At 37.4% G+C, this 27323-nt stretch overlaps 1 protein-coding gene across 3 annotated transcripts in view; it reads left to right on the forward strand.

The window, feature by feature from the left end:
• UBE3C (ubiquitin protein ligase E3C) overlaps nt 1-27323 on the forward strand; it is a 78643-nt gene that overhangs the window by 41525 nt on the left and 9795 nt on the right. For all 3 annotated transcript variants that reach the window (XM_051609354.1, XM_051609355.1, XM_051609356.1), the window contains 5 exons: nt 932-1064; nt 6645-6892; nt 19368-19580; nt 26945-27133; nt 27231-27297. In XM_051609354.1, the coding sequence (XP_051465314.1) occupies nt 932-1064; nt 6645-6892; nt 19368-19580; nt 26945-27133; nt 27231-27297 (850 nt within the window). The remainder of the gene's footprint in view (nt 1-931; nt 1065-6644; nt 6893-19367; nt 19581-26944; nt 27134-27230; nt 27298-27323) is intronic.

Raw genomic sequence — 27323 nt, forward strand, 5'->3', positions numbered from 1 at the left:
TTACTCTAGCTTTGTCTGATGTTGTCAGGTTGTCCTCTTTCATGGTAAATTTGTTGTTTTTAAACATCCATGGAGAGTCTTAATATTGTTAGTTAAGAAAGCAACCTGTGATGTTATTGGAACAAGATGACTTTTATGGTCCCTTCCAACCCAAACCATTCTGTGATTCTATGGTTACTGGGAGAGTACACCTCTTAGAAAGTGTACTACACTGTTGAATATGGGAAAGATGCAGGAGATGATGTAGTAAACAGGCACTCCCTGAACTGAGGTTATATTGGACTTTACACATAGGGCAGCCTCCTCCTATGCTTCATATTCACGTAGAAACACAGCTACAGTTACTCTTCAGGTGAACTGTAACAGATTCTTGTTGTGAAGACTTGCAAAGGCACAGTGTGAAAGATCAGTTTGTATTTCAGCTGGCATTTGTTTAATATGGCAGTGCTAGCCAGTATTAAATTTGCAATTATTTGCTCACTGCTCCTGAGAGAAGAGCTGAGACCTGGTTTCTTGTTACTGAGAATGTTTCTAAGCATTACAAAAAATAACAAAATATGTGTGCAAAATATTTGTGACTTTTTATCTTTGTTTTTGAATACTTTGCATTTCAGAACTCTGAAAGTTAGGGAGAGGAAACTGGAATGACTGGCACAGTGTCTGTAGATGTGCCTTTATGTGTAGAAAGACTTGAGGATGGTATCTTACCATGAAGAAGTTTTTTGCATGTCTGTCCCCTCTCCTTCCCTCCCTTGGGAAGTGGCTCTGTATTATATTTCTGCAGCTTGATGAAGGAGAGGACAAATCACTTGAAAGTGAGTGCCTAAAAGCAACTTCCAGGAGCAAAGGACAGTAATAATAGTGATTAACCATCTCTCATTGAATATTTAGATCTGCACAACATGATTTCTCTTTTAACTCATTTTAACAGATTTTTCAGAGATTGATCTATGCTGATAAACAAGAAGTTCAAGGAGATGGACCATTTTTGGATGGAATTAATGTCACTATCAGAAGAAATTATATTTATGAAGATGCTTATGATAAACTTTCTCCTGAAAATGGTAGGTTTACAAATAAGTTATAATCACTTTGTTTATAACATTTAACTGTTCTTACAATGTAGTTACATATTTGCTTACTGAAGTAGGATGTTAAAAGTATAAGATGTGAAAGTCCTTATACAGCGAAATTTCCTCGTTTTTATGTAAAAATCACTCGCATCCACACTGTAATTTCTGCAGTCTCATTCTCTTTTATATAACATTCCTTAATTCAAACCTACTTTTGGGAGGCTTTTCTTGACACTTTAGTCGTTCAAATAACTCTACTTGGTATATTTATATAAGTAGTTCATTAGATATTATCTGCTTTGGTAACCTGTGTAAAAAAAGAAAACCTAGACTGCACAGTATTTGCTGTGTACTTTGTGGCTGATAGGGATAATGCACTGCACTTCGTAGTGACAGTATGTACTAGTACATATTTTACCACCTTGATTTAAATCAGACCTTGGTGTGAATTTGTGTGAGAGCATCTGCTGTAGAAGCCAAAATGCCAAAGTAGATCAGGCTTGCGAAAAAGGGTCCTTATTAGTTATATGGTATTTTTGCATATAAAAAGAGGATTTACCAAATACTTAAAAATTTGCCATGTGAATCTCACCTTCTGTAGCATGCATGTTACCTCTTGGACAGCTGTTAGGTTTAGAGAGGAAGAAGAGATGTTGGTATTCTTGGTTTGTATAAAATTACTAGAGTTCATACCTTTTCTTGATTTCCTTTACTCTGACTGTATTAAATATACTGTTCTATTTATAAATAGGATTTATACCTGTGTTTAAAACTATAATCACCTAAAAGAAATACATTTAGACTAAATTTTTTTTTAATTATTTACAAAATAAGTTATCCTAATTTTGGAAAGTTTTAAAGACTGATCAGGAGATGTCACTGCATAATCATCTGGAAATTATATGTGCAGTTGGCTGGTTAGCCTCTTTGCTAGTGGGTGTCAGTAATTCCATTGCACTAAGTTTAGTGTGAGTTATTAACTGGTTTCTTAAAAAGAGAAAAACAAAATGGAATTGGAAAAGGGGAAAAGTTGACTCTGTTGTGTTCCTCCTCCCTCTGGACCTAATGTTTGAAAATACAGTTCAGAAACTGCAGTATAAGCACTAGTGCAATGTCAAGTAACAGGCAAGTCAATTTATTTGTTTAATAAGGAGATAGCTTTACATGAGAATTATTTTCTGTGAAGACTTTACTTAGTACAGTGTAATAAAACTACAAAAGCAGTTTTAGAATGCATTTTTCTTAAACTTAGTCTGCAGTCTGACAATCTGACTGATGTCACAGGCAATATGAAGTTGAGGTGAATGGTCAGTGTACTGGAAGGCCAGGTGGCCACTCAGAGGGCCCTGGACAGATTGAAGAAAAGGCGGTACTGGAGTACTCATGGAGTTTAGGAAAGAGTAAAGGAAGATCCTGTACCTGTGCTGTAATAACCTCGTGTGGCAGTACAGACTGAGCACTGACTCTCTAGGAAGCTCTTTTCAGTAAAGAACGCTGGGGCTCGTAGTGGACATCTTCCCCCTGGTGCAAGGAAAGCTAATGCATTAGCTGAATTAGCAAGAGCACAGCTCACAGATGCAGTACCAATGTACTGGGATGCTCTGGGCATCCCAGTACATTAACACACAAAAATGTGTCCTGCAGAAGGCCACCATGATGATACAGGGGACTCAGTCCACCTCACTGTCCACAAATCTAGCCCACACTCCCTCAGTTTCCTAGCAAGGGTGTTATGGGAGACAGTGTCAAAAGCCTTCCTGAAGTCAAGGTAGACAACATCCACAGCTCTCCCGTCGTCTAGGCAGACAGAATGTTGTAGAATGCAATCAGATTGGTCAAGTATGATGTCAGTTTGGTGAATCCATGCTGACTTCTCCCAGTGACATTCTGTGCTTTCACTTGTTTTGTGATCACGTCCAGAATGATTTTTTCCAACACCTTACTCAGGATGGAGGTGAGACTCACTGGCCTGTAGTTCCCTGGATTCTCCTTCTTGAAGACTGAAGTGACATTAGCTCTCTTCCAGTCCTCAGTGGCCTTAGCAATAACATCTGCCAGCTTTCTCAGAACTTGTGGGTGCATTCCATCATGGCCCATGGATTTATGGATATCCAGATTGGCTAGGTGGCCGCTAACCTGGTCTTCCTCTACTGAGGGCAAGTCTTCGTCTTTCCAGACCTTATCTCTTACCTCCAGGGTCTGGGATTCAAGAGGGTCTGCTTTTGCAGGGAAGACTGAATCAAAGAAGACAATCAATAGCTCCACATTCTGTCTTCTGCCACTAAGGGTGCCCACCTCATTCATCAGCAGGCATTACATTTTCCCTTGTCTTCCTTTTTCTATTGGTGTACTGGAAGAAACTCTTCTTGTTGTCCTTGATACCCCTCACCAGATTTAATTCCAGGTGGACCTTAGCTTTTTTTGTTGCATCCCTGTATTCTCTGACCATGTTCCTATATTCTTCCCAAGTGGCCAGCCCTGTTTTCCACATTCTGTAAATTTCCTGCTTCCATTTAATTTTTTCCAGAAGACCCTTCCATTAATTTTTTTCTAGAAGACCCATCCATGCAGTTCTCCTGCCTCATCTGCTTGATTTCTTCCTCACAGGGAGGCACCAGTCTTGAGCTTGGAGCAAGTAGTGTTTGAAAGTTGCCCAGCTCTGATGGACATTGATACCTTCCAGAGCCCTGGCCCATGGTATTTCACTGAGTAGGTCTTTGAAGAGGCTAAACTTCGCATTCCTCAAGTCCAGTGCTGTAACTACTACTTCTTCCACACAAAATAGTAAACTCCACCATTTATTTCATAGTCGCTACAGCCAAGGTTGCCTCCAACCTTCATACCCACAACAAGACCTTCTTTGTTTGTTAATGCCAGGTTAAGCAGCACACCCCTTCTTGTAGGTTCCTCAGCCAGCTGTGTCAGAAAGTTTTCATCAGTGCTGTGCAGGAACCTCCTGGACCATGCGTGCCTGACTGTGTTGCCCTTCCAGCAAATAACTGAGTGGTTGAATTCCCCCATGAGAACAAGGGCTTGTGATCATGAGGCTACTTTCAGCTGCCTGTAAAAGGCCTCATCCTGACCTGGTGGCCTGTGGTAAACGCCCACAATAGTGTTCTCCACGTTAGTCTGCCCCTTAATTCTCACCCATAAGCTCTCAACACCTTCCTCCTTCTCTCCAAGACAGAGCTCAATGCATCCCAGATGGTTTTTCACAGAAAGAGCCACTCCACTACCCTGCTTTGATGACCTGTCTTTCCTAAACAGTATTTTGCCATCCATGACAGCATTCCAATAATCTGAGCTATCCCACCAAGTCTCAGTAATTGCAATGGGATCATGGCCCTGTGACCCCATGCAGACCTCCAGGTCATCCTGTTTGTTCCCCATACTGCACACATTGGTATAAATGCACTTCAGCTGGATTAATGGTCCTGCCACCTTTTTGAAGGAAGAAGCCCTAATTCCCACCAGTTTGAAGATGCTTCCATAGCTGCTAGCCTAGCATCCCTCATCTCCACTAGGACAGCTGACTGTTGGACCTTACTACTACACTGTCCCCCTGGTACTGGCATGCCACTTCCAGGCTCCTCTCTAGTAAGGTCCAGCTTTACCCCTGCCTCTTTTAAGTCTAATTTAAAGACCTTTCAATGAGTGCTGCTAGCTCCTGACCCAGAATCCTTTCCCCCATTTGTGATGCATGTACCCCATCTGTTGCCAGCAGTCCTGGTGTCTTGTAAAGCAGCCTGTGGTCATAGAACTCAAAGTCTTGCAAGGGGACATGAGTGTATGCTCAGCAAGTTTGTTGATGATACCAAACTGGGAGGAGTAGCTGGCATCAGAGTGCTGTGCTGCCATCCAGCATGACCTGGACAGGCTAGAGAGCTGGGCTGAGAGCAGACTAATGAGGTTCAACAAGGGCAAATGAAAGATCCTACAGCTGGGGAGGAAGAACTGTATGCACCAATATAGGTTAGCCCCCCAGTACTGGCTTGCGACATCAGTGGACCTGCTGGAAAGCAGTTCCAAGGAGAAGGATATGGGAGTCCTAGTAGATAGTAAATTACCCATGAGCCAGCAATGTGCCCTCGTTGCCAAGAAGGCCAGTGAAATCCTGGAGTGCATTAGGACGAGCATGGCCAGTAGGTCAAAGGAGGTAATCCTTGTCTCTGTCTGCCCCAGTGGGGCCACATCTGGAATACTGCATCCGATTTTGGGCTCCCCAGTTCAAGATAGACAAGGAACTACTAGAGAGAGTCCAGCAGAGGGCAACGAAGATGATTGGGAGATTGGAGCATCTCCCTTATGAGGAAAGGGCTGGGAGAGCTGGGCCTCTTTATCCTGGAGAAGGCAAGGCTGAGGGGAGACCTTATTAATGCCTATAAGTATCTAAAGGGTGGGTGCAAGGGAGATGGAGCCAGGCTCTTTTCAGGAGTTCCCAGTGACAGGACGAGGGGCAATGGGCACAAGTGGAAGCATGGGAAGTTCCATTTAACTATGAGGAAAAAAAATTTAAGGTGAGGGTGACAGAGCACTGGGACAGGCTGCCCAGGGGGGTTGTGGAGTCCTCTTCTCTGAAGATGTTCAAGACCCTTCTGGATGCAGTCCTGAGTAATGTGCTCTAGGAGAACCCTGCTTTAGCAGGGGAGTTTGACTAGGTGATTTCTAGAGGTCCCTTCCAATTCTGACAATTCTGTGATTTGCTAGTGTGAGACAGGCACTTGGTTGTTCAGGAATAATTTTTTTGCTAAAAGATGCTTAAGATTCTTTCATGAACATCAGCTGTCTGTCCTAAATGTGTGCATTTATAGCCCTTGTAAGCAGTACATTTTATTGTTACTGGTTTATTACTGGTTAATTTGTTGGGATGCGAGTGTAGTCAATACCAGGGTTCAGATAAAATCTGTGTATTTGGTTAGATCTTAGGAAGCCTTCAGTGAACTGAGTAAAAAGGTCTTCCTTCCCTGTTAGGTAGGCATAATTCAAGGATTAAATATTTCTTGCTTTCTCAAGTAGCATCATTCTCTGAAACAAGCAGAACACCTGCCTTCAGAACTTGTCTGTCTTTACCATGCCTTGCTTGTTGGAATTATGTGACATGGCAATGAATCCAAATTCTAAAAAATATTTAGTTCAGTTTCAAAGAGTATGTTTAGTGCAATAGCTTAACAGTCAGCCCCTTTAAGGGAACTCAGTGCTTATTGATGTTTCCATCAGACGGGAGAAAGTCAAACCTTGCATTCACAGTATTTTATATAAACAGAATTTTCAAATTATCCTGGGCCTCTTCAGAATATTTTGTAGGATTTTTTTCTTCCCCGCCCAGTGTCTTTCCACTCCATCTTTTGATGACTCTTAAAGCAAGACCCTTTGTACGAAGTGAGTTTCACATACTGAATGTTCCAAAATTCAAATCAGTAGTAGATGTTTGCTACAGTACTATTTACTTGTTCAATTGCTTTATACAAAGTTAGTGTAGATATGTTTGTATGTGCAGCCAGGTGTGTTTTCATCCAAACAAATTTCAAGCAGATAGTTGCATTTGAGTTTCTCTTTCCCCTTTCTCTACAGAACCTGACCTAAAAAAGCGCATTCGTGTTCACTTACTTAATGCACATGGTCTTGATGAAGCTGGTATTGATGGTGGTGGAATCTTCAGAGAATTTCTGAATGAACTACTTAAATCAGGATTTAACCCTAACCAGGGATTTTTTAAGACCACCAATGAGGGACTTCTTTACCCTAACCCTGCTGCACAGATGCTTGTTGGAGATTCTTATGCCCGACATTACTACTTTCTTGGAAGAATGCTTGGAAAGGTAAAACCAGTGTTGTATAACATAAAGCTATGGCAATACTGAGATTATTCAGTAATGTGATTTTTTTTTTTTGCTTTTTAGATAGGGGTAGATGGGAAAAATGATGATTTTTGCATAGTTGAGAGAAGTGACTTTCAGATGTTGGGTCTGAACATTAATTCCATAAATAATCCCAAATTTCTGATTAATTTTAATAGGTTACATACTTGAGGGATACAGAGGGTTTGAGATACTGAGACTGCCAGTTGAGCAAAGTGTGCATATGTTTGCTTCTGTATTTATGCATGTGCTTTAAGTGAAGTTGATTGAAGCCAACAGAACTACTCTACTTATGGTGGTTTTTAACCTGAGGCTTTCTGGAATTTGACTGCAATGGCATTTTTGTCATTTGGAATATATGAAATTAATATTTTCAGAAACAAGTAGTTTTCAGTTGTACGAGATACAATTCTTGCTAGCATTTAAAATTTGCCATGAGTGTTTACTGTACTTATGAGCCATATGCAAATTAATTTTCCCTTATTCTGCTTGGGTTTTCATGTTTTGCATCTTTCTTTAGTTTTCGTGCTTGGTATTTTGGTGTTGTGAACATTCAAAGACTAACGCACACCTGTGGAGCTAGATAATAAAATGAAGGGGAAGGAAAAACAAGAAAAAAGATAGACCATTGCAAACATTTATTACACTGAGGTTTTTTTATGGGCAGGTTTAGTACTGAGGCTGTTGGCTTCTGAGTCCTTGAAATAACTTCTGTAAAGCTAATAATTGTGAAACCAAGTTTGGAATATGGATTCCATTTCAGAAAAAAAATATATTGATTGCTACTCAGCTATCTAAAGCTGGATGTGTTTAAGATGTAAAAGCCTTGCTTAACTGCCTGAATTATTTTGGAGGCTAAAATCCTGCTGACTTGCAGTGAGACTTAACATACACTTGGATGTGTTTTTAATGTAGCTGGCAGTGGTTTAAGAGGATGTTGTTGGCCAACTTGTGTTGAAACAAGAGTGCTGTTCTTTAGAGTTGCCAGATTAAACTACCACTTTGTAGGCAAATTCTCTGCTAATGCATCCTAGTTATTGCAATATCCAAACTTGTTAAGGAATGAACATTTCAAATCAGCTGTTTCAATGAAATAATCTTTGAAGGATGTTTCTGCTCTGAATGGGAGATGGATTCAGTGCTAATACAATAAAGTTTGTAATTATAACCTATGTTACATATCCAAGGCTTCATTTTCTTTCTACATGTATAGATTTTTGGAATGGGGAAGCAAATACTTTTGTGGTATTACGAGGAAATTACTTCACTCTGAAAATGTTTGGTGTTTATCTTGGAATGGGGCAGGGCTCAGTTTTCAAGTGGAAGTTTTTCAAAATAAGATTGTAATTTTGAATCTTCAATTTCTTCTGTCAAAACACACATTGCCTTCTGTAATTGGATTTCAAGTATTAGCATAAAGACAGAAGTTGCAAAATAGGTTTTATCTCCCATAGAGTGCTACAAGTTTAGTCTTACTTTTGATTTTTTAGAATAATAGGATCTATTATTTAACATTTTGAAAGCATAAATTGTTTTTGTATTTGCAGTATGTTTACATAAGGTAAGAATTGACAGTGTTATTTAATAATTACCCCTACCCAGGTGCACAGACACCTTTTTAGTAGTGTGTTTAAAGAGCTGATGAATTAAACAGAAAGATAAGGCACGACCATACTATTCAAAACCTGCCAGTATTGTGGTCTTGGTTAAGTTACTGAATATTCACTCACCCGTTTTCAAAAATCTGTCCACTTTATGCTTTGCACAGGGCTATTTGAGAGCAATAGTGGATTATTAAAAGCTCCTTTGTAAACAAAATAGATATAATGCAAAGGAAGCAATCAGGCATCCACAGCAATTTCTTATTTGTGGAAACCAGTATGTAAAGAGCTCTGCTACCAAAAACTCTTATGTAAGAAGTTTCAGTGTTATCAGAAAACAAATACATTAAAATATAATAATTTATAGAAATTCTCTGTCTCCTGGTAACCATTTCATACTAAAATCCAAATGCATTTGACTTTCAGTACCATAGGTTTACACATAATTCAGTTTTTCTTCTCCTCAGGAAGTTTCTAACAGCTTGACATAATCAGTGTTAGTTGGTCAGTTCAGAAGTACAAACATCTGAAAATTTAAACTTGCCTTGAAAAATGGTGTATCTAAAAATTTCTTTTACTGCTAGATAAATTTTTTATTATTTAGGTGTACTTTTGTGGTTAGTGAAGAAATTGTAGTCTGGATACTATACACTCTGCATAGCTATCCATGCAACTTTTACTAATCACTGAATGAGCAAAAGGTCTTGTAGAAATAATACCATGTGACCATGTAATTGCATATGTTGTCTGAAATCATTCTTAAAAAAAAAGAAAAAAAATGAGTTTGCTTAAACAACAGCTACTCAAACACTTCCTAAGTTTACATTTCTCTCCTTTCAGTGACTTTAGACTGTAATGTAAATATTATTTTAACATTGGTGCCTTTTAAGCATTTTCCTTTCTTTTCCTTACAAGTAAAAGCTGAGCTTACCACACACACCTCAGGTCAGCAGTCTCCCCCCACCAGTGAGGTTTGAAGCTTGAACTTCTTAGTTTCACCCACAGTGACTGAGTCCTAGGCTTTGCTTGAGAGCTGAGGTTGTCCTGGGCTGTCAGGGATGTTCAGGCAGAGGTGTTCTAGTCCCCGATTCTCTTTTTTGTCCTCTCTGGAAAGTAAAGTCTTGTTGTCCCATGTGATGTCCCAGGGGTATGGACGGATCATTGTAATCCTTTTGCTTTCACGGTAGGTAGGACTGGATAGTGGGGAGCCACCTGATTTAGTTTAACTTCCTTTCTGCATGCAATAGCTGTTCTTGCACCACTAAAAATCTTCCATGTGCAGACTTCCCTGCTGCAGCTTTGGCAATATAGTGGGCTTCACTCAGGAGAACATAAAAGTTGCTAGTTTGACAGGCTGCCAAAACTTTAAGCAGCATAGCCAGATGAGGGAAGTTTGGAAGCAAGACCTATGAATCTTAAATGAGGATTTTTCTCTCTGCGGATTCTTGGATGGTCTGATGCAAAGCTGACAAGAGGCAAACACTGGTGTTAACCATTTCAACAGAAGCAGTGATCAGTAGAAAAGTGACAGGCACAGAATTAAGATCAGAACTTTACCGTGTTCTTACCTACACTCAGCCTAATGTATCACATAATCTTTCTCAATTTTCAGCTTAGATTTACATTTATTAAAAGATGTTAATGTGGCAGATGTTGAGGAAAAGGACATGATTTGCATTTGGAATTATTTGACAGCAAGTACATAATTCATAAGATAATTTACTTATATTTAATAAGTATCAGCATTGGTTTAAGAGTGTGGCCAAAGTCCGTTGAAGGATTAGAATTATAACTTTTTATCGTTTCCTCTTCCTCCTTTTTGACATAAACCTGCTAGTTCTTGAATATATTGTGTTTTGCAGTACTTGTCTTTGCACCTTTAACAAGTGACTCTCTCTGACACTAGAGATTTTTGTCTAATACATGCAGCATCTTTGGTTATACTGAATTCCACCAGCTCCATATCAGTTCTCCTTTTCTAGCATATTGAAGAGCACTAGTGGATCATGCACTCATGTAGCTAAGAACATATACACTATCTTTGAAATAAAAAAATTAAATATCTTTTTCTAAGTAGTAGAATCTGCAGTCCTTGGAAGACACTGGAATTTTCTGAGAAGATTTAGATTTGTTTTGCCCAGACTTTTATCTTAAATGGTTGGGAAGACAATAAAACCAACAAAATGTGGTGCTTCTTTCCTTTGTGGATCCAAGTAAAAAGCTTTGATAGGGGAAGCAGAAAGGACTGAGCAAAACCAATGTGTTTATTTTAAATTTTAGCATTATTTTTTATGATTAATAGATGAGGCAGTCTAGGTTTAGTCTTTGATATTTAATGTTATATAGGAAGTCAGTAATTTGCATGGCCTGGTGGATGACAGTTTGTTGTTTATTTTCATAACAATACTTTTTAATGGGTTATTGCGCTGATTTAAGATATAATGTGCTGTTCTGTGCACATATATATGTTTAATAACATTTAGATAATTGAAAAAGTTATAAAATATGTCTTTTTTGGTAAACTTAAAACATTAGAAGGGCAATAGTGTTAATCAAATGCAAATTTTATTACCCTAGTAGTAAATATGGGACCATAAATTATTTATGATATTTTTTTTTTCTGTAGCTTTGAATAAAGTTGTGACAGATCATTTGTTATGTGAGATTCTGTTCCTGTATGGAAGGTACAATTCTAACTTGTGTTAACAGTCTCCATTTTGCAGAAAAGCTAAAGTAATTATCATCCTGGGGGCCTTATCTAAAATGGATTGAATCAGTGGGAGTCTTTTCACAGGAAGATCTGGATCAGATCCTAAACCCTTAAAACATGAATAAGCTGCATATACGGAGTTAAAACCTTCAAGCAATTGTTCTTATAATGTTTGTGTGCCCTTTTCACGTGAAAAGCTTGTAGGGAGGGAGCAAATCAAGACAATTCTACAATGAGGAAAATTGGATTTCCTGTATTTGAATATTTGATAGGATGGTGCATCAAGCATTGCTCTTCTACTCTTCCTCTGTTTCTCTGTTAAAGGGTTTTTGGTGTTTGTTTTTTCTTCTGATTTTTTTGGCTACACTTTCATTTTCTTGTTGTCCATTTAATTAAGATCCACTTTGGCTTGGCTTAAATCAGTACACTCTTAATTGATTTGAGATGCAACCACAATTGATACTACTAGTACCTAGAAGGGCAGGTATGGGGTTAGTGATATTGATACATAGAGGAGGTAATTGTTTAAATTTTATTAATTTCAGTTACACTGCACATGATTTTGTAGACTCAGCATTTTGCTTAAAAGCCAGTTAGTTGATCATTTGCCTCAGAAAATCCTAAATCACCTGAAATGGAATCAAAACAGGAATTTACCATGTAAAGTGGCATGCTCTTATTATACATTTACAGTGCAGAAGCACCTTCAAAAGAGAGTGAAATTGGTACCTTTTGGAAGTCAATCTCATGATTTATGAATGTAGAATGAATCTGAATCTATTTTCTGACACAGTTATTCAGCTTGACAATTCCTTTGTGTTCATTTAACATAACCAATTATCTTTTGATTGCAAATAGCTACGGTAGTACTAACCTTGTAAATATATGTCTAGCACTAAAAGACTACTGAAATATGGTTTTTCTACTCTAAATCTTTAGGAAGGAAAAGTGTGTATTGATGTATTGTGATATTTATTGGGTCATAATGTATTGAAATTTTCTTTAATGCATATGTTAGTGATTGTTTACTGTGATAAAGTGCATAGAGGTCTCTGCAAGGAGTTCTGCATGGAAAGAATTACCTCATGTCAGTGGTCACTCCTCAATTAAAAGTTCCATTAGCAGATGATTCCTGATTCTGGTTTGTGTACTGATTGCATTTTATTGCCTCTAAATCAGGTTCCTAGACAGGGAATAAATAAACAGTAAGAGTGTTTGGTAATGGTATCCTGATCTTTTTTCACAGTTGGTAACACCTATGTCCATTTCAATCAATTAGGTTTGGAATATTTACTAAAATTCTTTAATGTATTTTAACTGTCTTAAAAAATGGCTAGTTTCACTGCTATTAAAATACAGATTTCTCTTAGAAGCATATCCAGAGGTTAGTTATATAGTAGTAAATGTTTCAATTTTTCATAAGATTAGCACTGAAATAAGGAAAATGTCTTTTTATCTTCAGTTCTTACTAAATTATGTTTAAATTTAGACACAAGAAAAATCTATTAAGCTTTGACTGGAACTTAAGAAGTGAATGATAACTATCAGTTATGCAGTGCCTCCAAAGGTATCTCTAGTCGTTTCCTCTGCTGTCCCAGCCAAATGACATTGATAGAAATTTATATCCTATGTGGTGCAAGTTACAGAGGTAACTTCCTATCAAAAGGGGAAGTAAGTACTGAGCTGATGAAATGGTGCTTTTCTGCAAGTACCAACATTTCTGAAGCACTCTATTTTGATAAAAAAGACTCTTGTAATAAAATACATCCTGAATTCTTAGAAGAAAAATTCTAGCACAACTTTGCATTTTTAAATTAAAAATTAACTCAAGGTCACTTGATATAATCCAATGGAGTCTTTGGAAATGGATCCCTACATTTTTATGGTGATGTGTTCCTGAGTCAGTCGTGAGATCATTTTGTGCTTAAAACAGACCTGCAACCTGTTCCAGGTGTTTTACTGACTGCAGCAAATGTGACAGGCAGGCCCCTCACATCTGAGTCGTTGCTACGCTAGATCTCTGGAACTTCTATGAACTTAAACTTACTGACATTTTAAGTTCCCAAGGAGTGAGAAATCAGAAGTGAAACCAATTTACAAAAGGGTTTATTTTTCCTGAAAAAAAAAAATTAAAATCTGAGGATACTAGCACTGTTGCAAGTGCTGTTAATAAAGCATTTTCAGAAGCCTAATAACAGGCATGTAGCGGTGAAATGTTGGACTCTTCCTTTTTTAAAAGACAGAAAAGGCATCTGGTATCTGCTCAGATTTTTGCAGTCATATAGTGAAGACAATTGACCAGATTTTCACTACAGGAAGGACACTGTGTGGAGTGTGTCCGGAGAAGAGCCACCAAGCTGGTGAAGGATCTAGAGAACAAGTCATACGAGGAGCGGCTGAGGGAACTGAGGATGTTTAGTTTGGAGAAGAGGAGGCTGAGGGGAGACCTCATTGCCCTCTACAACTACCTGAAAGGAGTTGTAGGGAGATGGATGTTGTCCTCTTCTTCCAAGTGACAGGACCAGAGGAAATGACCTCAAGCTGTAGCAGGGGAGGTCTAGATTGGATATTGGGAAGAATTTATTTACTGAAAGAGTGGTTAGGCACTGGAACAGTCTGCCCAGGGAAGTGATGGAGTCACCATCCTTGATGTATTCAAGAGATGTGTAGAAGAGGAACTTCAGGGCATGCTCTAGTGGCTGAAAGGCATGCTCTAGTGGCCAAGGTTCTCTGTGTGTTTTTCTTCAGTGGTAGTTTTGTTTTTGCTTGGGTTTATTGTTGTTTTGTTTTGTGTTTTTTTTTATGGTTAGACTCTGTGATCTCAGAGGTCCTTTCCAACCATGACTATTCTGGGATACGAATGCATCCAGAGGTCTCAGCTATTGTATTGCTCAGAGAACTGAGAAATAGTGACTTAAAACTGCCAAGTAGCAGACATGTCGCATTGTAGCACACACCTGATAGAACTAGTTTTATTTTACTGTAGTGGCATTAGAAACAATATCAAATTGCTTTTGCTCACTTTAAAGCACATTAATAAGTATATATGTAAGAAATTATCTTAAAATTTATAAATGGTAGCTTTAAAAATGCTTCAAAATTACGTGCTAATTTTAATGTAACTTATATTTTTTGTTTTGTCTTTTTTATTAGGGTAGAAAAGGCTTTGCTGGCCCCAACGGCTTTATAAGTGTGATGAGGTATTTCTAGGATATAAATAATAAGGTAGAAGGAAGTTCTAATGGTTTTGCTATTTTTCTATCATTTTTATTAATGATTCTGTACAGCTTTGAAGATCTATTACAGTCTGTAAGTGCTAAGTATTATTTAATAGTAACTGCTTAAAATGACTGAAATAGAAAGGGTTATGGTCTTGGGGGCTAATTAGGGAAATAGCTGAATTTAAGCCCAGTGATTTACTGCATCAGCCCATAAGCCATGTGTCTTTCTACGGCTGTGACTTCAGCATTGTTTAGGTTTTAAAATACAATTCTGGTTTACAAAGGATTAATGGAAAGTAGGAGCAATGACTGATGAATTATTTTTGTTAATAAATATTTTAATAGAAATAATAAAGTCGATAATTAGTTGTAGACCTGAAAGTGTTAAGTAAAGGCACTAAAGCTGCCCCACAGTCAGGGAGGCTTAGTTGTTTCATCTGTGAGCTTGTTTACACAATTTGGACTTTATTTGCATGTTGTAATGCTCATGTAACCTCTATTGTATATAGCTAGTTTGTCTGAAATCACTAGACTAGCTTAAATTTTGTCCAGTTTTAAAAGATGTCAGGAAGTCTTTTCTGAAGAGCTGTTTCCTAAATCTTGAGGTCAAATCTCAGTACCTGAAGAGTACCTTGTGTGACCATGTTGAGCTTAATGATAGTATGGTAGTTACTATGTATAGTCCTAGTCAGATATTCTCATTGTGTTGAAAACAAGATAGAAGCTCTCCTTGCCTAGAGAACTGTTATCTTTCTCCGTTTCTTACTATGTACTGTAAACAACTGTCCTTCCAGATGAGTTATTTCTTCTGTAATATATTAAAGCTACTACTTGCATACCTGTTTTTTGCAAGTTGCTGGCTGTGAAGAACTTGTCCCTCCACATCACAGGTGCTTAGTATATTCATAAGTATCCAAACATTACATTTTTCACTTTAGATGACCAAGTTGTGATCCTTGTTGCTGAATTGAGTAAAGGCTTTTGTAGCTAGTTCATGATGCTAGTTCATAGTTGAACTATATTGTAATCACAAGTAGGTAATATTTTTTAAAAGAGAGAGAACAGAACTTCACACTCACATGCTTTGTGAGCAAAGTCAAAGCTATTAACCACACTAGGCCTTCTCTTTCTCTTCTGGTGTGTCCTACAGGCATCACACACACGGGAAGGGGGACATTTATGAATAGTGAAATAACTATGAATTATGAAGAGTGAAATAATTGCTCTCGGCCTTTTAACCAAGTAAAACTTATTTTAATAATTTATTTATTAAGAAACGAAAGGACTAGCAAGGCATTGTGAGATACTTGGCAAATCAGTGAGGTGAAGAGTACCAGAAATAATGTTACCAAAAACTAGATTTGTTTGCTTTGTTTTGTTTAGTTGTTTCTGGGGCTTTTAAGTTACTTTAATGGTTATCCAGAGATGTCTAAACTTTGCCTAACATGAGCATCCCTAATCTACATGAGTTTGAAATAGTGCTGGGAAATCCACGTTGGCCCTTTCAGCAGGCAAAACCTTTAAGCTACTGCGTCACCCTACAAGCATTACAGTGCTTGTGTGATTGTCCTTGATGTAGACATCCCTGTCTCTGCTTCAGACTAGCCTCTTGTCACAGTCTTGCATATGCAAATAGAACTTTTGTGACAGTGACATGCTAATACTCCCAGCTTTTGGAGGAGGCAGACCGAGGTGTATTAAAGTATCTGTAAATATATTCTAATGGTGCAGCTTCATATTGCAGCTAATTAATCTGACAGCTGGTGACCTCTGAAAGAAGTGATCACCATTCCCTTTCCTGTCACTGCCGCTGGGCTCTGGCTTCCTTCATGTTGATGTTGCAGACCAGTTCAGAGAGTTCAGTGGGCAGAAAACTAAGCTTAAAATCAGGTAGCTTACAGTTCCCCAAGACAATTCACTAATGGAAAAGAGGGAAGGAGTTAATCATCTCCCCTTCTGGCCATTAGATGATATGCAGTAAGAGAAATACCTATCATGGTGGGGTTCCGCAGGCAGCTGCCTGCTCTAAAGTTATGCTCCCATTTACACAAATGGTCTTGCTGTGCCTACCCAGTTTCAGCCATAGCTGTGAGCTAAATCTGATTCTGATTTGAAAGAAAGCTCAACTTCAAACAGGTTCTGTGCCGAGTCCACCAACACCCACCCCATCCCCCAATCCCAAAACCCAACACCCCAGACAATGCACAACATAAATAATCTACCAAATTTGAACCTTATTCAGCAAGTTGTAATGCCCATGTAGCCTCTGCTATGCAACTTACTCTATTTGCAAACAAACCCAGTTGAATCAGGAAGCTAATTTGTTTCACTGCTCTGACAGGAATGCGTGGAATCATCTTTGGTCAGCAGCAGGTAGTTTGATCAGTTTATGCTGACTGAGAAAATGGGAAGTTAGATAGAAACTGAAAAACAAAGTTTCCGTTTATTTAGTCCTATTCAGTTGCACACAGCACTTCGCAGCAGCTCTGAGAAATAAAACAAAGACCAAGTCTATAATTATTTATTTGCCAGAGTTTTAGTGAATTTTTATTAAACTTTATTAGAATAGCCTGACTTTCAAACTAATTAAAACACTACTCTTTGTCTTGTTTCCAAAAATACTTTGTTTTTGATATTGCAATCACTTAGCTAAGAGAAGAATGAGTAATTAAAGTTATTCTCAAGTTGGACAATTTAGTTTATTTAAAAATGCTTTATATAGTTTTTAGATGAAGTTATAAATGTTCACTTTGGAACTACCTGAAGATTAATAGTGATGCATTTGAAATGCATTATTTTTTTATTGATTCTTAATGTAGTAAATTACTGAAGTTATTTGGCAGCAAACAGAAATAGCCAGTGATGTTGTTCACATTTATTTTCCTGATAGCGTCACAATTTGCATTAATTGCATTGCAGCTGCACTCACTTATATTAAAAAGCTTCTACTATAATTAATCCTTTCTATTTCAAATCATTTTGGCACAATTTCTAGCAATAAACACTCATAAAAGACAGACACTTGAAAAATAACATACAAGTTTCTTCAATATACCTATTGCTGTTTTTTCCTGACAAGGAATTATTGATAGGCTTCTAGGATCAAGTGTTGCAAGTGGCTAAGTCTTAAGACCAATTTGAAAAATGCTAAGTGGATTACTTTGCATAAAAAATAGACAGGTTTTGAATTTGTGTAATTAACCTGTGTTTAGAAAATACCTTGATTTATGTCTACATTTGTATTTCAGTTGCATACATTATGGAAATTTAATTTATAATCCATTTAGCTGATGTGATCATAGTTTTTAGTGCTATCATTTATTAGTCCTTGTATATTAAATGCTCTAAAGGCTTAAACCTGCCTTGTATAAAAAATTACACCTCTGCATTTACATTTTATGAGTCATAGATGGAATTCCATTTTAAATTCGGGTAGCTTTGATATATTTAAGGAATTACAATGGCTTTATTGTTACTAATGCAGGAACAGCAAACACTGACCTTATACATTGCAAATTAATGATTTATCCCTCTAGTTTGCTTTTAAAGTCAACTATACAAATGAGGATTTCGACTTCTACACCTTGAATAAATCATACAGCTCTAAATATAATGCACCCTTTGGCTTTGAACTCGTTATTCTCAATTCTTTCTGCAAGGTTTAACTCACCTCATAGAAATGTTCTTTCAGAAGTTTAAGGAATTGTGTGTTTTTCGTAATATCTTTCTTGGAACATCATTGAATGATTACAGCTACATTTATTCTTCTTTTTACTTTTTTGCTCATTGTGCTTCTTCTTCTAAGTTTACAGCAGATTATGAAGGAATTAAGTAATGCCAAAACACTCCTCTTGAAGAGTTAAAAGAGAATAAACAGTGATGTTGATGATGCCTTTTCTTGTCAGCCTGGTAGTAATATTAATGATACTGTGAAGATTTGATTCTCATTGTTCAGGGTGCCAGTGTGGCAAACAGACTGGGCAGTGGGAAAGGCTGTGCACAGACGGCACCTTTCAGGCATGTTTTTTTAAAGGCTGTGGTCTTTTATATTTCCTTTATTCATGTAGGCTTTCTGTAGTATCATCCTGGCTCTTTCTAGCAAGGTGGTGTTGCTGGAGTTCTGTGCATTTTGGAAAATTCTTGAGGACTCTTCGGTTTACAGAAAAACTACATTTTTCATGAGTGCTGCGTATCTAGGTCAGGCTCAGTCTTGGTTCACCCTTTGAGAGGTGTAAGAGTGTCAGATGTAGGAGGGATTGGACATAAAATAGTCATAACTAGTAAGCTGTCAGCTTGGAAATCAGGAAGGTTTGATGATGCCATTAAGCAGTATAATTCACCAAAAGTATGCAGCAAGGAATCTATGTAACATGCAAGAGAAGGAGTTTATTTGGATTAGATAAAATGCACTGATGTTACTGTTATTTTAAAGGGGCTACATGTAGCAGCTGATATAAACAGAAGAGTATTGTTTGTGGCAGTGCTAGTGGCGGTGGAGATGCTAACTGTTTTGGAAGATGTTCTTCCTACAGTTGCATTGTTGTTTAGCAAACTTTGCTTTACTTACCTACGCAAGTAAATCTACGCAATTGATACACTTCTTGATTGCTATCATACCTCAGACAAGAAGTTTAGTCACTGATAGGCAGTGACCTTACTTTTTAAATCACCACATAATTTATTTGTAAAATTTGGGAGCTTGGTATTTTCACAAGAATATTAAAATTTCAAACTTAGAATTAATGTCTTTAAATCAATGCAATAATCTGGGCTGTTGTCATAACAGATGATCTTATTCAGGCACCAAATCAAGAATTACCAAGAAGTTGAGAAATAGACAGTAGCCTTCAGAATGCCTGCATGTGCAACAGCAAAATCTAATGTGCTTTTAATTGCTTTTTCAGGCTCTTTATGAAAATATGCTGGTGGAGCTGCCATTTGCTAGTTTTTTCCTCTCAAAATTGCTCGGAACAAGTGCTGATGTTGACATTCATCATTTAGCTTCGTTAGATCCAGAAATGTATAAAAATTTGCTTTTTCTCAAGAGCTATGAAGGGGATGTGGAAGAACTTGGACTAAACTTCACTGTGGTAAATAATGACCTTGGGGAAGCACAGGTAAGAATGGCTTTTGGTTTTTTTGTTGTTTGTTTCTTGTCTGACTGATGAATCATTGCTACACCTACTAATGATTTTTTTTATTTAAAAGTGATATGAAATAACTGATAAATATGCTGTGTATTGTAAGGCATAATAGGGATTCCGATTTGATATTTGGAGTAGACAGTAACTAATGTAGTACTTAAAATAACAACTTTTGATGGTGACTTAAAGGTCTGGTATTTTAAGTACTAAACTACAGTGATTATACATTAAAAGTTCTATTGCCTGTGGTAATTTCTTGAACAAAATATTTTATGTTTTTTCATATTGCAAAAGTTAGATGGTATGTAAACTATACATGTACTGCCTGGCTTTGTAATCAGAGTTAGAAATCAAAATGGTTTTCAATAGTGATGACCCGTTATTGTGAGATACATTGTCTCCTGCAGCCATCATTTTCAAAGTAGAGAGCCTGAAGTTAGACAGGGGTAAGACATCAGGTGAGTCAGGAGAAATGGGTGTTCAGTGCTACTAAAAAGCAGTTAGTTAGGGCCAGTTATGTTCTTATGTATGAGTTTTTAACGCAGTTGTACTATATAATTTGATTATGGCTTTTATTTGCTCTTTTGTGAGTACTGAGATCACTTATGCTCATAGTAGAAAATAAATGTCACTAGACCTTGAAAAGTGTGCCTTTATGTGCTAATAAATTAACCTCCTTAGTTAAAGTATTTTGTCATGCTTCCTCTTTCATTTTTGAGGATACTGTATATTACTTACGGTTTGTTTACTCTTGGTGATAGTGCTTAGTTAATAATTGGATCAGAAAAATAAACCTGGCCAGACTGACATGCGGCAGCATCTGAATTCAGCCTTGTTTCTTGTGGAAGAACTAGGGATATAAAAGGGAGTAAGCAGTGCTCTTAGTTTGCCTGGTGGGCAGGGAAGCCTGGGACTCATTGAATCTCCCAGAAGCAGCAGTCCCCCTGTGATGCAGTAGCTAGTTCTGGACGGTGTTAGGTTGGGTTCTCTACTGCTGCTTAAATCGGAACAAGCTTGATGTCCAAGACTTCTTCTTTAACAGCATCAGGCCTGGACGTTGTCTTTACTCTCGTGTCATCCATTTCCTGTAATTTTGGAAGATGCTAAAACTTGGATTGCATCACAATTTTAAAATGGTGTCTTCAGATTTGGGGTTTCTGAATCATGCTGAGGGGGATAGTCAACAGTTGTCTATATAAGTAATGTTTCATATTAAACATGTCATTTTTTCCCATGGATTATGCTCCATGTACGAAAACTTGACATGCACCGTCTTTAGAAAAACACTCATACGCTTGAAATAAAGGCATGTATCAGAAAGCAGGTTTTTAGAGCACCTACTCTGTTGTCCAGTGTTGTACTGTAGAGCACCTGCTCTGTTGTAGTATGTGCCATAGGTGACTGATCCAGAATTGAGTTCTGTGCTATCCATGTATTTGGTTACTACACTGCAAAACACACAAGATGTCAGTTTCCAATATAACCTGGGATTTTTGAAGGGGTGGTGTGTGTGTAAATCTGTGGTTTGTATTCTAAAGCTATTCATTTAAATGCACTTAAATTCATAGTTTTGCTGATCACAGCTAATACAAAGCCAGATCAGTCTCATAATTAAAAAGGAAAAGAAGCTAATATTTTCTGGAGAGCTTGTGGTTTCCATACTTTATACATCTACTCTGTATGTCCTCAAAAATTAGCGACACAAGTTAAAATTTACCTCAACAAGTAAAGTAGAAGGGCAGAGAAAAGAGAAATAGGTTAGAAATAAGACAGGAGATCCAAGCTATGGATTTTGCCAGCTCCCCCTACTGCAACAAAAACTTGTAAAATTGCATTCTTGCCAAGAGGCCTAATTTGTTTTTTAAAATTCTCTGAGAGCTGTGGCTCATTATCAAGACTTTTGAATTTTAATTGTTTGGCATAACTTTAAAAGGGAGATTAAATATAATAGTTTCTGAGTAACTAAATAAAATAGAATTTAAATACTCCAATGTTGTTTTGCTATGTTTATACTTGGAGAGAGAACACTCTACCTGTGAAGTATTCACCACCTTTTAATGAGACTGCATATCAGCGCAGTTCAACAGAACTGATTGGTTCTCATGACTTGTCTTCTGTGTTTTAGTGCCAGAAGCTACTTTTTATACTTTATTTCATTACCTTAAGAAACCTCATATGGATAGATACATTTTGTTGGTATTTGACTTGTGTAACCATTGCATGCTAATGAATTGTGTCAAGGTAAGGCTAATTCACTTTGGGAAAAGAGCTTAATTTGCACTTTATATGTTGAATGTGCATTATCTCTAGTTTTCAGCTAAACAACCACTTTAGCATCTAATAAATTAGTGCCCAATAAATGCATCATAAATCTATCATTGTAAATAGCTGTCCTCATGACAGTGTCCATCCAGCAACTGTGGCACAAAAGCATTATCTGCAATGAAAGGCACATTCAGAAGGGGCTGTATTGCCTCTCTCAGTAGTAGTGGAAGGTAGAAATTCTATTATCAGCGTATTGATTCCAATCCTGTAATGTACTTTTAGGTCTCATTAAACTATTGTCAAAGTGCATTCACCAGAAGTTGCAAAAGGTACTTAATAATTTGCACATTAGACCCACTAATTAGGGTAGCTATGCCATCAACCTTATCTTCCAACCCCAAATAGCTTTAGCTTTTGATAAAGAATTGTCTAATGCAGTGATACCAGCCTAGATTTCAGCTCTTGGATCTGCTGCATTAAAGGGTGGCCAGTAAGAGTCACAGAAGAAAGTCAGTGTATAGCTACAGGTGTCTTCAAGTAGCTGTGTATATTGATTTGATTTTCCCTTTTATCTTGGAGATTAGATTGTAAGTAATAAAATGGTTATGAGCTCCTTAAAATAAGTGTAAGGTTAACAAATTCAAGAAAATAACTCCTCAGATCTATTTCTGTCTTTTTTTTTTTTTTTTAATGAGGGAATTGAGTTTTGTGGCTGCCTAAGGGAATAGAGGAAGATTCATACAGACATTCTTTTTCAGAAATGTTAGATTCTGTACTTCAGAGAGTCTCTGGTGGTCCATGGTCAAACTCAGACATAGATTCTTGAGATTAAATGGATCAGAACAGTTGAATATGATCAGAAGATTCCATAAACAAGGGCTAGAATCACAAATCCACACAACAGCACTTTAATATACAAGGCAGGAGTTTCTGTGAATTCCATGTAGTATAGAATTTGATGAGAGAAAACCTTGGGTTTTTTAAACAGATATGAATGCATTTCCTGCTACTGAAAATACGTTGACTCACTAAAGGAAAGTTTTTGCCTTTTTAGATTTACTTGATAGAAATTTTTGAAGCATTAAAAATAATTCTGAAAGTTTCTGTTTTGGCAACTTCTTTACTAGGATACAGTGGCTTAGATGAATGATTTTGGATATTTTTCAAAGCAAAATATTTGGGGCTGTTCCTTCTCAGGCAGATTTATAACACTTATGGTAAATGCATTCTTAGGCATTCAAATGCAATCTGCTACCTGGAACTCCTTCCTGAACATCTGGAAAGCAGATGACAGGGAAAGAAAGAAAGAAAACAGTTATCTACTTTTTTTTAGAATAGACAAAAACTTTATAGGCTATGTGAATAAAAGTGATCAGAGTGCAAAAGATAAAATATTTTAATCTGTTTTAAAAACAGGTTTGTTAGAGTTCTTGACTTTATAGGAGTATTTTTTTGAAATTGCACTGGTTATATGTCTTACGCCTTCAGACACAAAAACAATACCTAGGCGGCAGGTCCTTTATTCTCTTCTAAATATGTGACTTTGATAATGAACCAAGTTCAAATGTAGTAGGTTGTTTTTTTTTTTAAACTTAGATCTACAAAGTAGAAAATAAGGTGATGACACAAATCTGCACGTTTTGGCAAATTTTCTGTTCTCGCCCTTGCTGTGTAACCTGTGTTGTTATCTTGCACCCTCTAGTGGCAAAAATTGGATGGATAAAATAAAAATGCAAGATGATAAATTTTTTAAGATACATTAAGTTGTGTTGTGGCCTCTTTGAAAAGTAACTCTTCAGCAGTCATTCCTGACACTTAGTATTAAGTGGGAATTCTGCAGTAGTCCCTTCAAAATGCCATAAAAACAATGAAGGAGTAAAAAATGAACTGCATCTACATTTACTATAGTTTTACTGCCAGCACGAGTGTTACCATTTTGTGTCTTCTGGTTTACAGGCTTCTTGGCCTTTATGGCATAATGTATTTATTATTTCTGCTACATTAGCCCCTGTGTTTCAGAATGTGGTAGTACTTTGATAAAATGGTGGTAGAATTAATCTCACATTGACAAACTCTGAAAATGGGTAGTTAGGTCACAGGAAAACCCCAGGGAATTCAGTTAACTGAATGCTGTACTCTTGTGGCATTGCAGGATTTGAGGGAGCTATGTAAGTGTTGCTGGATCAGAAATCAAGGTTTGTTAATAAAAATTATAGGAAAAGTAGGATTCCCCCCCCCCCATTTTCTAAAAGTAGTGGTCAGAAAGAGTACAATGCTTTATTTTTCTAATTTGCAGCAATAACATTATAGGGAGAGAGAATAGCTTTTATTGCATGAAGAATACAGCTTTCTCAGTATCCTTAGACCACTGTGGAGACAATACCTCTATAATGCAAACATAAGCATAAATTAATCTGTGCCCTGATCTCTATTTGCTGACCTGCAGGGAAGGTTAGGTGTTCTACTTTACCTAGTGCTGGGATGAATCCCAGAACACAGCAGTTTTGTAGAACACCCTGCCAGTAGTTCCCTTTTGCTGTGTTTGGGAGGAAATCAGTTCAGGCATCCTTTGGTGTAAATACAGAGCTCACAGAACTGACTGTGCATATATTGAATAATAACTATGAGTTTCTTGTTGGTGTCTATATTCTTAAGGGAAGCTTGGTGAGTTAGGTGATACAAATACGCTTTAATATGGCCAAATTCAGTGTGTCTGTACCTCAAAGAGAGGAACTGTATTTTGTGACGTAGTGGCAAAAGAACTGGTAATTACGCAGTTCTGAAAAACAGAGTCGATTGTAAGTGGGCAGGTAACAAAGTATTAGTCGTTGAGGTCTGAACAGTCTCTGTTCATGTAGATCATCACTGGTAGCTCTGGTCCTGTAATACTAAAGAGGGCAGGAATTTAATTACTGAAGAGAGAGCTTTCTGATATTGCTAGGTTTTGTAAAAGGATATTTTATAGGAGGAAGTTAAAGGAACTTGTATTATTTTAGTTCAGTGGAAAAGACTCTGGCAAGATGAATGAAGTTGCTGTCCCAAAGTAATACATCATGGGTAGAACTGAGGAAGGAAAGTGCTGGTTAAGCTATAGGACAATACTGAGATAAGAACAGTAGGTATGAACAAACTTTATCCATTGAACTTGAAGTGGAAATAAGGTTAATCCAATTATCGACTAACTTTCCAGTGACAATATTAAAAACTATTACAGTTCTACTATAACCAGGAGAAATATCCTCACTCTCCGACCAGCCAGTGGCACCAGGTACTGAGCTTGTACCTTCTGGACTGATCAGCTGCATTGCATGCCAGGCTCTGCGAGGAAGACTCTCTCCCCAGAGGAATCTGTCTTGCGTCTTGGGTCTACAGTCCTTGTTGAAGAGGACTCACTGAGAAAGGAGCAAGCTCATGTACTTAGGGAATGGAAGAGTCAGCTAAACTGACACCTTCGTTTTACTTAATTGTTCAGGGGGTAGGACTTAAGCATAGTCACTACTACCTACACTCAGAGGTGGTGGTGTATTGATAAGGCTTTTTCTGGTAGGTGTAACAAAATCCAGAAGCTCGCAGCTGGAGGATTAAAGTGGGAAGTAGGACATATTTTAAACACTTATTTTAATTCAGGTTGTCCTGCCTTATAAAGGAAAATGGTAAATACTCCATCACATGGAGTCTTTACAACAGGATTGCTTGTCTCTCTAAAAAATGTGCTCTAACTCATCTCTGGATTTATTGAGTTAAATACAGGAAACTCTAAGCTGTGTTATCTGGGAGGTCAGATTCACACAAATTAATGTTCTTTTTTGGCCTTAAAAAGCTATGAATCAAGTAAAAATCTGAATGCTCAAAAGCACTGTGAATTTTTAATCTTACCTCTTTGCATTTTGCTTAGCACAGGAACAGCTCACATTATTAGGTAGCATGTTACAGAATAAGCTGTTCTTGTGTTTTAGCCTCTGACCTCTAAAGTTGTAATTGTTGCCACAAACTGAAATACACAACTTAAAAATAATAATAAAATTTCCTTCCCTAAGAGTGTAGAAAAATAAACTTCTTTCTGAAGGGTTCACAAGGTGACAGTATTTCAGCTTTTCAGGTTTTTTTAAATCCTCCTCTTAGTGGTCTTAATAATGCCTTCTGATTGGGTTGCTACTCAGCTAAATTAACCTCATTTAGTAGCAAGTAGACAGTGTAAAGGTCTTTAGCATTTTAATAGCAACTACAGTTGATCCTGGATTATATCTTAATGCTAATACAGTGTATTTGTTTAGAGTTTGTTTTGTTTTTCATTAAAGGTTCTTCCATGCTGAGGTATCTTGGTGTTCTTGAAGGACAGAAGTTAAACTTCTCTGTAGAAAAGACAAGGTTTAGGCTTGTTTGTTTGTGTTTTTATTTTTCTGGAAAGAGCTGAATGTGTATATTTTCACTTTTCAACTGTAGGAATTGTGAATGCTTATCATTCTATAATTAGGCTTGTATCAGAATCTGAATTACATTTGAGGGGACACTGCCTTTACTGTAATGGGTTCCTGCAGAATTCACAATCACCAGTTACAGAAGAGCCTAGTCAGTTGAGCACAGCTTTCCTAATCCAAGTGGAAGGAGAGTGCTGTGTGTGAGCTCTGTGCTTATACAGGCTACTCCCTCCCCCAGGGCACTTATTAGCATCAGTGAAGATGGAAGCCAGTTTGTGAAGGGGCAGTTTTTCACCTCAGTTTCTGTCTGATTTACAATGACAAATTCAGTATTACACACCATTTCGCATAAAAGAACTCTGATTTTTGCTGAATCTGCTTTCTGGTGATAAACCACAAGGCTGTGCACTCAGCTGCATTAGCAATTGGAGGTCTGTGGCCTAAAAACCGAGTGCCATGGAGTGTTGTTTTATGAGTAAACAGAAACCCCCCTACCTTTGTAACTTGTCATAATCTCATTTTGAGGTGAATGTTCTTGAGCATATTCTAGTAAACTTGGAATACATACATCACTTACTAGAATGTTTTGCGGTTCAATTTTACAACTACAGCACACAGAAAGTTGACCGAGATGATGAACATTGTTGTTTATAGGTGGTTGAGCTGAAGCCAGGTGGAAAAGACATCCCTGTTACCAGCGCTAACCGAATCGCGTACATCCACCTGGTGGCAGACTACAGGCTAAACAAGCAAATTCGGCAGCATTGCCTTGCTTTCCGTCAGGGACTGGCCAATGTCGTGAATCTTGAATGGCTTCGAATGTTTGATCAACAGGAGATACAGGTACTTGTGCTTAAAACTGCGGAAAACAATTGCTTTAAACAGAAATAAATGCTAATTTTTGCCTCTGTTGTAACTGTCTAATTTCCTTCACTGTCAGGTTCTGATTTCTGGTGCCCAGGTTCCTATTAGCTTGGATGACCTTAAATCTTTCACAAACTATTCAGGTAAGTATGTTTTACTTATATAAAAA

The sequence above is a fragment of the Apus apus genome, chromosome 2 (genome assembly GCF_020740795.1).
Source record: "Apus apus isolate bApuApu2 chromosome 2, bApuApu2.pri.cur, whole genome shotgun sequence".
In the NCBI taxonomy this organism is placed as follows: Eukaryota; Metazoa; Chordata; class Aves; order Apodiformes; family Apodidae; genus Apus; species Apus apus.